Source organism: Rhinolophus ferrumequinum, chromosome 16 (genome assembly GCF_004115265.2).
Source record: "Rhinolophus ferrumequinum isolate MPI-CBG mRhiFer1 chromosome 16, mRhiFer1_v1.p, whole genome shotgun sequence".
Lineage (NCBI taxonomy): Eukaryota > Metazoa > Chordata > Mammalia > Chiroptera > Rhinolophidae > Rhinolophus > Rhinolophus ferrumequinum.
Window position 1 is genome coordinate 22306738 of NC_046299.1, and position 13302 is coordinate 22320039.

The 13302-nt window shown below is 45.1% G+C and overlaps 1 protein-coding gene across 4 annotated transcripts in view; it reads right to left on the reverse strand.

The window, feature by feature from the left end:
* The window catches only part of WBP1L (WW domain binding protein 1 like), a 52318-nt gene that overhangs the window by 6850 nt on the left and 32166 nt on the right, over positions 1-13302 (reverse strand). For all 4 annotated transcript variants that reach the window (XM_033129930.1, XM_033129932.1, XM_033129933.1 and 1 more), the window contains one exon: positions 6742-6844. In XM_033129930.1, coding sequence (XP_032985821.1) covers positions 6742-6844 — 103 coding nt within the window. The remainder of the gene's footprint in view (positions 1-6741; positions 6845-13302) is intronic.

Consider the following 13302-nt stretch of genomic DNA (forward strand, 5'->3'; position numbering starts at 1 on the left):
ATACTACATGTATTTTTTATCATCTGCTTTGTAATTATAATTTGTGTTTAGAATTTGTTAAGTACTTCCACATGTATCTCTTGCCAGAATGAGTTAATAAAATTTTTAAAAAAGGCCTCTCTTCTCCTTACAAACAAAATTGTAAATCCTGACTCCCCCCCCCTCCCCTTTCCCCCCTTCATACCAGAACTTGGTATTCTGAAACATCCCCCCTGACATTTAGGGTGTGGCCTCTGGCAACCGCACTTTCTGTCCCCCCCCAGGGGTGCCCCCACTGTATCTCCCCCCAAAGCCGCAGAGTGAGACAGGATGGGGGTACAGCTGTCAGGCCCCAGCAGGCTGTGTAACACCTCGCTGCTTTCAGCACACGTCAGTATTCAACAGAACTTTCTGCTGAGGCCTGAGAACAAGTGGAGGACCAAGGCCAGAGGGTTTTTTTCCCCCATTTTTCCCATCAGCAGACAGAAAAACCCCATTCCTAACCAGAAAACACAAAGATAAGTTGAAGTTAAAAGTCTCCCTGTGCTCCTTCCCAGATTCCCTACTGACATTTGCTTAACTGAACTTACATTTCTCTCCTGCTGCTGGCTGACTAGAGACTAGACAGATGCTGTTTGAGGAGCCCTCCAAGAATGGTGTTGAGGCCAGAAAGGAGCTCTGAGAGGGAGTCGGCTACCTGCTGCCTTCCTATAGCATCTCCTCCAGCAGCTAAGATGGATCTAGTTAGCTCCCAGCCTCCTAGGATGGGACTGCACTGGAGAGAGGCAGCACAGATCAACACAGTGCATTCTGCGGAACAGCCTGACTCCAAATGTATTTCAGAGTCAAGTCAAAAAGATTCTGGGCTAGTCACTCTTTTATACCTACATGTCTCTTACTTTTTGCGATATAATCTGACAATCCTTTATACTTCTGTGCTACTTTATAATTTAGAAAATACATTCTCCTGTTATATAATCAACATCTAACTATTGACTTCCCGAGTCATTTTTTCAGCAGTTTCTCACCTAAAGTAAAACAATTTTTAACTTTTATGCCACAATATATATGATCTAAGGCAGTATTTCTCAGTTTTTATAACATGCTTTTTTTTAAATCCATGCTTTTAAATAGGAAAAAAACATTGGGTTTTCATGTGGACTAAATCATTCTGGTTCTCCCCTTTCTGGGCACGTGGGTAGTAGGCTGGAACTTCCTGGCTCCCGGTCCCCTTACGCTTAGATGAGGCTTTGGGACTGGTTCTAACTAATGAATTGGGATTGGAAGTGAAATATGTCACTTAGAGGCCAGAACATTTCTTGCCGATGTGAGACCCTCCACTAGTCTTCCTCCGGCCATGGCAATTGGGAACATTCCCGAGAGTGACTTCTGGGTCAGTCTGGCCCCAGAGGATGATCAAGTGGGAACAAAGTTTCCATCCAACTTGCAATGGACATATAGTGTGAGCAAGAAATAAACCTGTTGTTTTAGCCCACCAGGATTTTGGACTTGTTTGTTATTGCAGCATAACCTTGCCTATCCTGACTGATGCAGTGAGTTTATAGGCTTTTCTGGATGACAGGATTTAAAGGATTCATCAAATTCTTAAGGGAATCTTTGATCCAGAAAAAAGCTGCAATCTATTGAACTAAAAGTATAATAGAAAAAGAGGGTTTTTTTGGTTTTGTTCTGTTTTGAAGGAAAAATTAGGCAGGGCAGGAGACAGGAAGAAAAGAGACAACTGGATTATTTGTGTGGGTCAAAACTGGGGGAAAACTAACTTGGGAACAGACTGGGTCTAGTGGCATGATGAGGTGTTAGTATAGGTCCAGAAAAGACCCCTAGTGAGCTGGTTCCACTTAATGGAGTTGAAGTGGGAAGGCAGAAGGCATTCTTGTCAGACCCTCAGGAAACAGATTCTCTTGGGAGCCATTCTAGTCAAAGTGATGTCCATCAACTTTAAAAGGGGGAATATCCAGACTAGTCCCTATGGAGTTGTACAAACTTTTGATCTTTTTGCTAGTTTTCACGAACAAGGAAGAAGTTTAGAAAAGGAAAGCCTAATGAAAGAGACATACCAAGAAAGACATAAGCAGGCCCTCCTTCCCCAACACACATCTACCCAGAGATTACATTCTCCAATGACAACTTTGAAAGTTGTGACCTCATGATGAATCTGTCATGCTAAGCAAAATGGAAAACATGTTTTAAAAAATAATCGCAGTCCAACGTAGGCACTGAGTCATGTACCCCAGAATTCACTATAAACTTAGGAAAACACCACTCCCCATTTGGCAGGAAATTCCTCATTAGGAAGCCAAAGCATACTGTAAATTAGCTCTCCTTCTACAGCACGGTGGGTGACCTCCCTGGCCTCTTATACCTCTCAGCAGGAGATCCTGCCACTGCCACTGTGGCCTGAATTTGGGAAATGAAGACTTCAGAGGACTTGCAACTTTATCTGAAAGACTGGGCAAGTTTCCTAAAAGCATGACTAGAAGAGAAGGTAGGGGAAAGGGGGGAGGGGAAGGGGGGAGGGAAGAATGGAGAGGGCAGGGGAGAGGGGAGGGAGGGGAGGGAGGGGGGAGAGAGGAGACAGGAAGGGGTGAAAGAGGGGAGGGGGCAGGAGAGAGGGGGAGGGGGGAGGAGGGAAGGGAGAGAGCCCAACCCAAATCCCAGATCACAAAACCATTTCCTTAGCTTTGTGACCTTGGTCATTTTGTTTTTCTTTCCCTCATGTGTAAAATGGAGAGAATAATGCCCTCCACCTACTTGGTCATTGTGAGAAAAATTAGCTAACATATGCAGATTACTCAGAACCATGCTCCATGAACCATATATAGTAAGTTCTAAGAACCATATATAGTAAGTTCTCTAGCTTATTATTACTATTATTGTTGTTACAGTCATGGCCACAGATGGAAGGGTTTCCTTTAAACTTCCCTTTTATTCCATAAAAAAGCCAGAGTGGGACACAAGTCTAAAGCCTGCTTCTAGGTTCTATTCTTGGCTCAATTCATTGGAAAACCAGCCCACCTGCTACTGATCAACCTGCCTTTGTCCAGAAGCCCAGACCACTAGGGAACTGGAGTCTCGCTGGGACTTGGAAAGAGGCCCCAGCACCCCACTGTCCACTCTGCTCAGGGTGGCCTACACCCTGGGCCCTCCTTAAGAGCAGCTCAACCAGGGGTATCACAAGATAAACTAAAAAGAAAAAACATTAGTAGGTGAAAAGCTGAGCAGTGTTAACTGGATTTGCTAATAATCTGTTTCATGTCATCTCAGGGAAATCCCACCGTCCAGAAACATTCCCCAGTCCCCCATTAAAGCCCAAACCAGAGAAAACTGCTGCCTGTGAAGTTCCACCAAAGTATCTCAAGAGCAGAACTTCCCAACTCTGACCTCTTCCTGGAAAACGGAGCTGGGTAAGTGAAAAGAGTGGGGAAGTCATTCTACCCTCCTCCATGTGTTTGAAATCCTATCCACCTTTTAAGGCTGGCTTCAAATACCACCTCTTCGATGCAGCCTGCCAGCCTGCCCGATTCCTGTCTAGCCAAAGCAAACTCTCTTTTTGAACATTCATAGCAGTTCTGGCACATACATTCCACTCTCTACTTTGCATTACTAATGGGGCATCTTATCTCCTCTCTCTGCTAAGAGATTCCCTTCTCGATGGCAAGAATTATGTCTTTCCAGTTTCTAAGACAGAAGAGGCCAGGCCACAGCATCCAGTGGGAACTTGTTAGAATTGCAAATTCTCAGGTGTGCCTCAGACCTACTGAATCAAAAAATCTGGGAGTAGGGCCCAGAAAACTGTTTTAATGAGCCCTCCAGGAAATTCAAATACTTGGCAAATTTCAAGAACCACTGGAATAGGCTTTGCTGAATGAATGAATAAATGACTGAATGATGAGTTGACATCCGAGTGCCATAAAAATGAATGGGATGATGATGGTAATAATTAATGGCCAGGTTCGGGGTGCCGGCTGGCTCCATTGGTTAGAGCACGGCGCTGGTAGCACCACGGTTGCTGGCTGGATCCCTGCATGGGCCACTGTGAGCCTCCTTAAAAAAAGAAAAATAATGACCAGGCCCTTATGGCCTCGATTACTGCACTGGGAAAACAAGATTCTCACTTCCTGTCTGATGTAGGTCCAGTAATGACAACTGGCTTAGTTTACAACAGACTGAAAAGACTTTGGAGAAAGGGTGCTGGCTGAATCTCAAGGTCTATATGTGTTTGTATGTCTGTGTGAAGTGGGCTGTGTATGTGTGTGTGTGTGCGTGTGTGGTGTGTGCATGTGTGGTGTGTGCATGTGTGACAGTCCTCGGCCCACAGGAAAATCCAGCCTAGTCGAGGTAAAAGGGTTGGTGGAAATGGCATTTTTAAAGCTGAGGCCTTTCCTGTAGGCAACGATGATTAGAGGGACTTGGATGAAAACACAGCCAAGGATTTCCTGGCTGAGATCTTTTCCTTCCAAAGGAACGAGACAAAAAGAATAACCCCAAACCCATTACTTTCACATTTCAGGCAAAGTTTAGAGGCGATCAGAGGGAACAGGGTTCAAAGCAACAAAAAGTGCAATTTTGATGACAACTGAAGGGGCTCATTCCAACGTCCCTCCTTTTCACATCGGGCGGAGGCCAGGACCCTAACGAGGAGGAAAACCAAAGCATTCTCAGAGGGGTGGGACACCCAGTGGGCATCTCCTGACCAAGAAGCCATTTCTGGGCCCAGATGAGACAAAAGTTTTGCTCTTATAGTCTCTGCCTCGGCGGAACTTGGAAAGCATGAGCCAAGTGTTATAACGGGGAGTCTTTTCTCTCGGTTCACACTCTGATCTGTTTGGCCTCCTCCTTTCCCCAACTGACCATAACTGGAGAGATAATTAGCCCCTCGTGCAGCCCTTCCTCTGGCTTTCTTTAAGCCCTTGGGGTGAAGGGCCTGGTTCCCAGACTGCCTCCCTGCCATCTGGGTCTCCCTATCCCAGACACCCCACCGCCCTGCCCGGGCTTTGCTGACCCAATTCTGGTAGCTACTTACTCAGTCTGTTCTGCCAACCGCCCAGGAGGCTCTGTCAATCTGAGATGGGGCCATCAACTCCATCCCTTTCTGCAACTGATGCCGCCTGGGCCAGGCCCCAGAAAAACAAACTGCAGCTCTGTGGCTTTTTGGCAGCCCAGCTTCAACTTTTGTTTTAACAAGGGGTGAGAGGGAGAATTTGAACCCTGTGGTTATCTGCATTTTAAAACATTGAAACACAGTCTGTCCACCTGCTTGGCACTTTGTGTTCTCTATGAAGTCCCTCCGCCCCACCCCTTCTAAGACAGCAACAGTAATTCTGGGCCTTCTTCGTGGCTGCTTATGTGCATGGGGACTGAGGGGGATCTGAGCCCTGTCTTCTCCTTGGGGGAGCAGTCTGCACCTGACTGCCGCTGGGATTCCTCAGAAAGGTAGACAAGCCGGAGATGATTCCCAAGTCCTCAAAAGGGAAGGACCAGGGTGAAAAGAGGTCCTATTTGTAAGAGCCACTCACCCACTGGCTACAAGATCCGTTCGCATTTAGAGGGAGAGACTTCCCAGCCAAGAGTCTAATTTCCTTTCCATACCAGACAGTGGCCCTTCTAGCGGCTTTCTGACCATATTACTGATATGGGGGCAATGAGGAGACCAGGAAGGGGGGAAAGGGGCAGGGGTGATGGTGGCAATAAGGGCATGTTTTAACAAGCCCAAAGCTTGTTTCCAAATGGAGGGAGTGAGGCAGGGCTTACAGTTATCTGGGGAAACAGTCTTATCTTTTCCCCCCTCAACAGACAGTGGTTGAGAACCACTGCAATGCTGGTTACCTGGGCACTCTCTGCTCTACGGACTCTCTGCTCTACGGACTCTCCCAACCTCCCATTCTTTGTCCAGCATCCTACAGTGTCTTGTGTGAGTTCCAAGAAGATCAGAGGACAAAGTGTGTTAGGGAACTCTTCAAGCCTGGGTCACTCTCTGAAGTCCAGGGCAATGTCACCACCCGTGGGTGACTCTGGAAGGTGCAAGTTGTCCCAGTCTCAACCAAACCAGTGGCAAGACAGGGACTGTCTCCACAGGGCATTTAGCTGACAGTAATAGGTTAGGTGCACTGGAGAAGCCTCCAGACACTTAAGTTTGAGAACTGGGGAAGAAACACAGGGGGCTTGCTCCTCTAGACTCACTCTCTCCTGGAGGGCTCTGTAGGCAGGGACCTATAAAAAGATTATCCCTTTGAGAGGGACCCTCAGACACAGACGCAGCTCCCTGATGCTCCATGAGGAATTCTGGAACCTTGTGATTCTTATAAGAAAACGGATTTACAGCCATCCACAGAGCCCAGCCCAGCACTCTCAGCCGCTGGGGTACTGCGACATCTCTTCACAAAGGTGGCAAGCCTGGGCATGGGGGCTGGCCCATGGAAAGATCTAAATGGTTGTCACTGGTCGGCACACACTGGACAGAGCATCAGAGAGAACCCCGGGCAAGAGTTTCTGCAGCAGACCTGATGACCACAGCCCCTTAACAAGGCTCAGACCATATTCTCCAGTCTTCAGTCCACAATGTCCAGAGGGCATCAGAGCACTCCTCCTCTCCAGAGGTACCACTTCTGGAACCCAGACACAGATTCTACTCGCCAACACTGCCCCCGAGAGAATGAGAAAAGGGCTGACCAGTCCACCGTCAATGAGACGAGGCAATAACCAGGACCCCGGGTTCCAAGAGACTCGCAGGCAAGGACTTACACCAGAGTTCATAGTAGTAGTTGCAGCACTGAGACTGTCCACAGCAGTGTCCTGTGTCACAGATGTAGCTTTGATTGTTGGTACCCACACAGGTTTCCTTATCCTAAAAAAAAATTAAAAAAATCAAAAAACGTTTTACCATATTAAATTGTAGCTCTTAAATAGCCCTTTCCTTCTCATCTCCCTCTCCCTGGCCATCTGCCTGTCCCCTACCAAAATGGTTTCTACCCATCATTAGTCCACTAAGAAAAAAATATTAGGAACAGCCACACAACAGAAGATTTAAGGGGGGCGGGAGGGCTTGTTAAAGGGGGAAGAGGATTCAGCACGGCACACAAAACCAGGACTGGTAAAGAGCAGAACTTTCCTGAGACAGGAAAGGGTTGCCTTGCTTTCTTTCTGTCCAAGCAGAAACACCTGATGTTCAGGTTTTAAACTCAGCAGGTAAGCAGGTCATGATGATTCTCCTGTGATTGGCAGTATGTTTTAAATAAAACCAGCTTTTCTGTGAAAGTTCCTGGAATAATTAATGCAGTATGCATTCTAGGATTAGCATCTATCCTCCCTTCAAAACACACAGTCTCCAAGATTAATGACAGTGTGATTCAAAAGAGGGCTAAAAATCCCTGCTACTAAAATTCTTCACTTTGAAGAAAAGAGGCAACTTGCTCAAGTGACCTAGTCCAATTTCAATTTGCTAGACCATTTTTTGCTTATCGAGTGATCTCTTAATCATCTTGACTGGATCTGGGATTCACACTGCTAAGTAACCACCTGAGCAGTTTGCCAAGTTCTAATCACAGCACTGGTGGATGCGGATGGAGGGGAAAAGGGCTTTTTACAGTTCACGTTTAAGATATGAAATACCTCACCAGCCAACCCGAACGTCAGCCAAAATGTTCTTAGGACCACAGCGCATATGACAAGACCTCTAAGTCACCTGCTCTATCTGGCTTTCAACATGTCTTTATTCTAAAGGAATCACACATGCATTTACTGGACACTGTCTTTGTGCCAAGGACCACGTTGGATACGAGGAATACAGAGATAAATGAGACATTGTCCCTATCCTCAAGAAGCTCAGAGGTGAAAAGCAAAAAAACGCTGCTCAGCAAAGAAACTAAAACCACAGTATTGTATTTGCTGCTACTCAGGCTGACCCTGCCCGCAGCGCACATCCGGGCGGACGCCTGCCAGTGGAAACTTAAGTCACATGGTCGGCTCCTCCTCTCTGGGCCTGGCTTTACTAGGCTGTCTACTTGGCCAAGGGTATAAACAAAGCACACAAGTGGCTGTCTACAGGAATCGAGGCTGGGGAGCAACAGTACAGGCACCTGAAGCCACAGGGAGAGGACAGGACAAAGGGCACGGCTAAGAACCAGATCCCTGGCTCAGTGCAGGTTTTCACCACACATCCTCAGATGCTTCCTGGTCTTTAAGAGGCTTACATCCTGGTGCAAAGGGAAGAAGGAGACATGGGAAAGGCATTTGTAAACTGACAATGAGGGTTGCACAATATTGCAAACAGAGCGCTTCCAATGTTTGCCTTCCTGCGTACGCCAAATGCAAAATGCAAGCACCGAGCGGGTGACTGTCCAGTGAGCTATGTCCAATGAGGCCGGGCACACGCAGAGAAAGCGGATCTGTGCTGGCTTTTGCTGGAACACACGCTCTCTGACTTCAGAGCAAAACCCTGCATTCATAAGGACATCAGGAAGCTTCTCCCATGTCTACCAAGTCTTGAAATGCCATTCTTCTGGCACTGGCTCATAGGTGCACATAGTTCAAAGCGTCCACGTAGCTTCTAAAAGAGGACGTGCTGCCTACACCCTGACATGTTAAAGAATCCAGTGACACTTCTGCCTCGGGAAAATGCACCAGATGAGGTCCAGGATCTCCACACACAGAGGCCAACTGGTCCTATGTGAGGCGTGGAATAGAACACGTTTGAAATCTAAACAAGTGGCATTCATGACCCACTGGTATCAGCTTTTCTCTTGGCTCTTCCATCCCCCAAGGCAGGAGGCCTGATAGAAACAGGACCCCACTCTTTTTCCCAGGGAGAGCAGAACTGTAGTAGCATCATTTAATCCAGTGTTCCTCAAACTTTTTTTTTAAGGAGGGCGCAGCGCACAGTGGCCAGTGTGGGGATCGAGCCTGTAACCTTGGTGTTATTAGGACCATGCTCTAAACAACTGAGCTAACCAGCCACCCCTCCCCAAACATTTTTAACCAGCATTATCTCATCCCGTGTTCTCCTCTTTCTGCCCCAGATAAGAGTCTCCAAGCTGCCTGCGATGGTCTTGGTTATGAGAACTGTCATTTCTGCTGCAGGAGGAAGGAAAAAGGCGTGCAGTTAAGGAAGGGAAGCGGGCTCATGGACCTTTAGCAGGGAAAAAAATAAAGAGTAATGGGTAGTGAGATGTGAGTGTCATAGTGAACTCCTCCAGAGACCTGCTGGTGTGAGGAAAAAAGGCAGGTGCCTTGGGTTTGGTCCCAGCTCTGCCACAATAGAAAAACAGGACTTTGGGCAAGTTACTCAATGGCACTATGACTAGTTAACATGTTCTCTAATGTCTCCTTCAACCCTAAGGCTTTATTATCCTACCCACCACCCATCCCCTCTGACAGAGCAGCCTTGAGCCAACTCCAGAGGTCCTGAAATTTGTCTCCTCTCATTCAAAGTAACGGCAGCACAGAACAGCGGTGTGCAAATGCTGCTTGGTGTTCTTCCACCCTCCTCCGTGTGAGGGGCTTCACAGCGGTGTGCCCAGCGGACACAAAGACTTCCATGATCTCCACGAGGCCCAAGGGCCACTGAGAGGCAGGAGTGATTAAGAGTCGGTCAGATCTGGTTTGTTAACTTACTAATTTACTAAGCCCACTACACTTATTAATTGTGTGAGCTTGGTATATCGCTTAACTTCTCTGAGCTCTTAATATCAGTATGATATTGTGAGCCATTACTGCCAGCATGAAAGAGCACCCAAACAGCACTTTGTACTTAGAACTCTTTCAGAATAGCAAAGTTCACTGGCAATGTGGGCTGCTCCAGACACATGAAGAATAGAAAAAGGAACTAGTGAGAATGCAATGCAAAGCTCAGATATGGAAAATTCTCAGCGTACTTTACACATATTATGCTGCTTGGTCCAAATCTTGAGGAGTGAGGGGAACCAGAGAATGACTTGTGCTCTCCCCATGGGCAGGAGCTCTGTCTCCTTATCCTCTTCTCCGATCCCCAGTAGGAGCACAGTGCTTAGAGCATAAAGGTTTGCTTAATGAAACAATGCTATGCAACCTCCACGAAGACAGGGCGAGCGGGGTGAACATACAGCTAACGTGTATTGAGCGCTTGCTATGTGCCAGGCACCATCCTACATGGTTTTCTTGTATTCCTCCATCTAAACTTGAAAGCAACCCCCTATGAAATGGGTAGTATCAGGCAACTGAGGCCAAGAGAGGCTAAGTAACTTGCCTACGGTCACACAGCTAGGAGGTAGTGCGATCCAGTTTGTCTGACTCCAAAGCCTGAGCTTTTAACCATGATTCAGTTATAGCCTCATTGGTTGAAGTTACACTTCTTCAGTTGCTTTTTCCACTTCAATTGCTTAAATAAATTCACTAAAAGCCCCAAACCAAAAAAAATCGACATTTCTTCTGATGGAAAAGATAAGGACCCTGCCCTGTGGAGCTCTGGGACTTTGGGAACAGGATTCTTCCTCTTGTATTTGGCAGTGCAGAGGGGCAACAACCTTGGGACTCCTGCCTTCTTTGCTCAAAAGGTCGTATTTTCACATACTGATTTTCTGACGAGCAGAATGGTGATTCATTTCAGCTCCAAGATATGGTCACCAAACAAAAAGCACAGGCACAAAGAAGGAGCAAGCAAGACCAACGCGGAACTGGAATGAACAACTTTTTTTTTAACAATGGAAAAGGATGAACAGTATGCCTTTTGCCCATGTGCAAAAAATTATCTCATCTCTTTGGTGGCAGCATAAACTGTGGGACTAACAACATTTTCCTTAAGAGTTTCCAGGTCTTATAGTTGCTATTCTTAGCTGAGCCACTGTAAAGGTCAATTTAATCAGCATAAGAACTTTCAAAGTGCTGGCATAAAAAGAGACACTGGGCAGCAAAGGTTGCACAGGGATGGTTTTAATTTGCCACTTTATGGGGCTGGAAAACCCTGCTAGCAACTGGCAAAGGCATCTTCATGTCGTCAGGAAAGCACTGAGGTGTTCAAGTTTGAAAGTGAAAAGTAGGAAAACTGAAAATGCTCACAGGATGCTAAAGCACAGGACGCTAACTACCTTGGCTGCTGGATATGAATGAATGTGGCGCCCCACCTCTGGCTTTCCCTACAGGGAAAAGGAACAGTTTCTAATGGAAACGTTCAATTCCACAAATCAAATAAGAAGTATGTGTTGATTCCCGCTCCCCACACGCCAGACCTTGTGCTCGTTGCTACAGCAATGAGCAAGAGATTCTAGGGAAGAGATCCTGCGTTTGACAATACAGCTGGGTAGGTAACTTTAAAAATTTCTTTTGTGTCAAAGCCCCCCAAAATACTGACTATATAACAGTACTTTTTTAAAAATTTTTTTTTCCTTTTTATAACAATATCCTTTTAATTACACATCTGAGCTTGCAAGAAAAGCAAGGAAGATCCCAGAGGCAAAAAATGTTGGGGGGAACTAGAAATGAGTAGTAAATGAGGTCAAGCCTTTCCAGTTGCCCTGGAAAAGGGCTGTTTATTGCTCTTGGGCCGACCCTGAAGCAGGGAATTGGAACTGAACACCAATATAATGTGTGGATCCTCAAAGAGAGAGCAGACTAGAAAAAAATTAGCCAACTGGCACACAATGACGATAAGAAAGCTCTGAATTGAGAGCAAAAAAGTATCTCCTCTAATATGTGTAACCAAAGGCCTTTTCGCAAGCTAACTTGAGATTTGAATTGTACTACTACATGGTCTGAGAATCTCCAACCCAAAAATTTAACACACAAAGTGGTCCCAGGCTGGCAATAACCTTGTGACGCCTGGCAGATAAGAAATGTAAAACTCGGAAGAGACCTAACCCTCAAGCAGGGTATGAAGGAGTCCCACAAATAAAGCTCTCTTGAAACGAGCTTACGATACAAAATACAAGAATTTATGCAGAAATAATCCATCACAAAAAAACTGGGGAAATTCAACTAATAACAGGATAAGACTTCCCAAAAGAACTTAAAATAATAGAATGACTAGATAAACTATACTACATAAGCATGTTTCAAATTATTAAAGCCAAAAAGAAAGAATTAAAATCATAAGAACGTAACATACTGCAAAAAGACAGTGACCAAGATTTAGGAAACAATAAAACTTGTAGAAAAATAATTACTGAAATTAAAACCTCAACAGATAGGTTACACAGAGATTAGATCAAGTTAAAGAGAGAATTAGTGAACTAGAAAACAGATCTGAGAAAATTACCCAGCAAAGGGCTTCTACCAATTAAGAGAAAACATGAAAATGGAAAAAGTGAAATAAATCTCAAGAAGGAAAGGAGAGAAAGGAAAAGAGGCAATACTTAAAGAGATAACTGAAAAATTTCCAGAACTGATTAAAGATACGGAATTTTCAGACATTAATAAACTCACACCTGAGCACATTATTTGAAACTGGAGAATAACAAAGACAAAAAGATTTTAAATACATTCTAGTGGGGAAGACTGAAAATTAACAAGTGAAATTAGAATTTGAAACAGTAATAAGCTTCATAAGAATAATAAAAGAGAAGAATAGGACAAAAGGATTTAGACAGCGTAGTCAGCAAAGGCCTCTCTGAGACAGTGACATCTGAATGGAGCCCTGAATGATGGGAAGCCAGTTTAAGCCACTCTACTGGGAACTGTGTTCCAGGCAGAGGGACTGTCAAGTGCATACAAAGACACCAATGCAGGGGTGAGCTTAGTGTGCTCAAGGAAAAGAAAAAAAGGCTAGCATGGCTGAGTATAATGAATCTCAGGGAGAGTAACGTGAAAGGAAGCACTAAGATTTCAGAAACCAAACCTCAAATGCTTTGTACAACAGTTAAAATAATACCCAAAGGACCATAGTGTGTAAATTCATTATTGGCTATAATAGCTAGTTTCTCCTCAGCTGGTAGAGATTTGAATAAATATAAGAATACTTTGGCAACAATCATATTTACTTTTTAACTTGGCCCTCTCCCTTTTTTTTCTTTTTTCTCTTTCTTTCTCTATTTAATCAACTTTCCTTCCATTCTCGAGTCAGGAACAGCTTTCCAGAAAGTGGATCAAATGTTAACACTAGCACTAGCTACTGGAGCAGAGTTCTATCTGATTTTGATAATGTTCTGTAACGAAAGGATAACAAAGTCACAAACAAGACAGACCTGAAATGGCTAAATGAGAAAAGGCAGCAAGCAATTTTAACTTAGAATCAGCTATTTTTGTTCTATCCTAGACAGAATCTTCAATTTCTGAAAAGACAGCACTTCCAGGTCCTGTTAGAAAAAAAATGTGTAGGTGGTCATAAAAAAATATTCT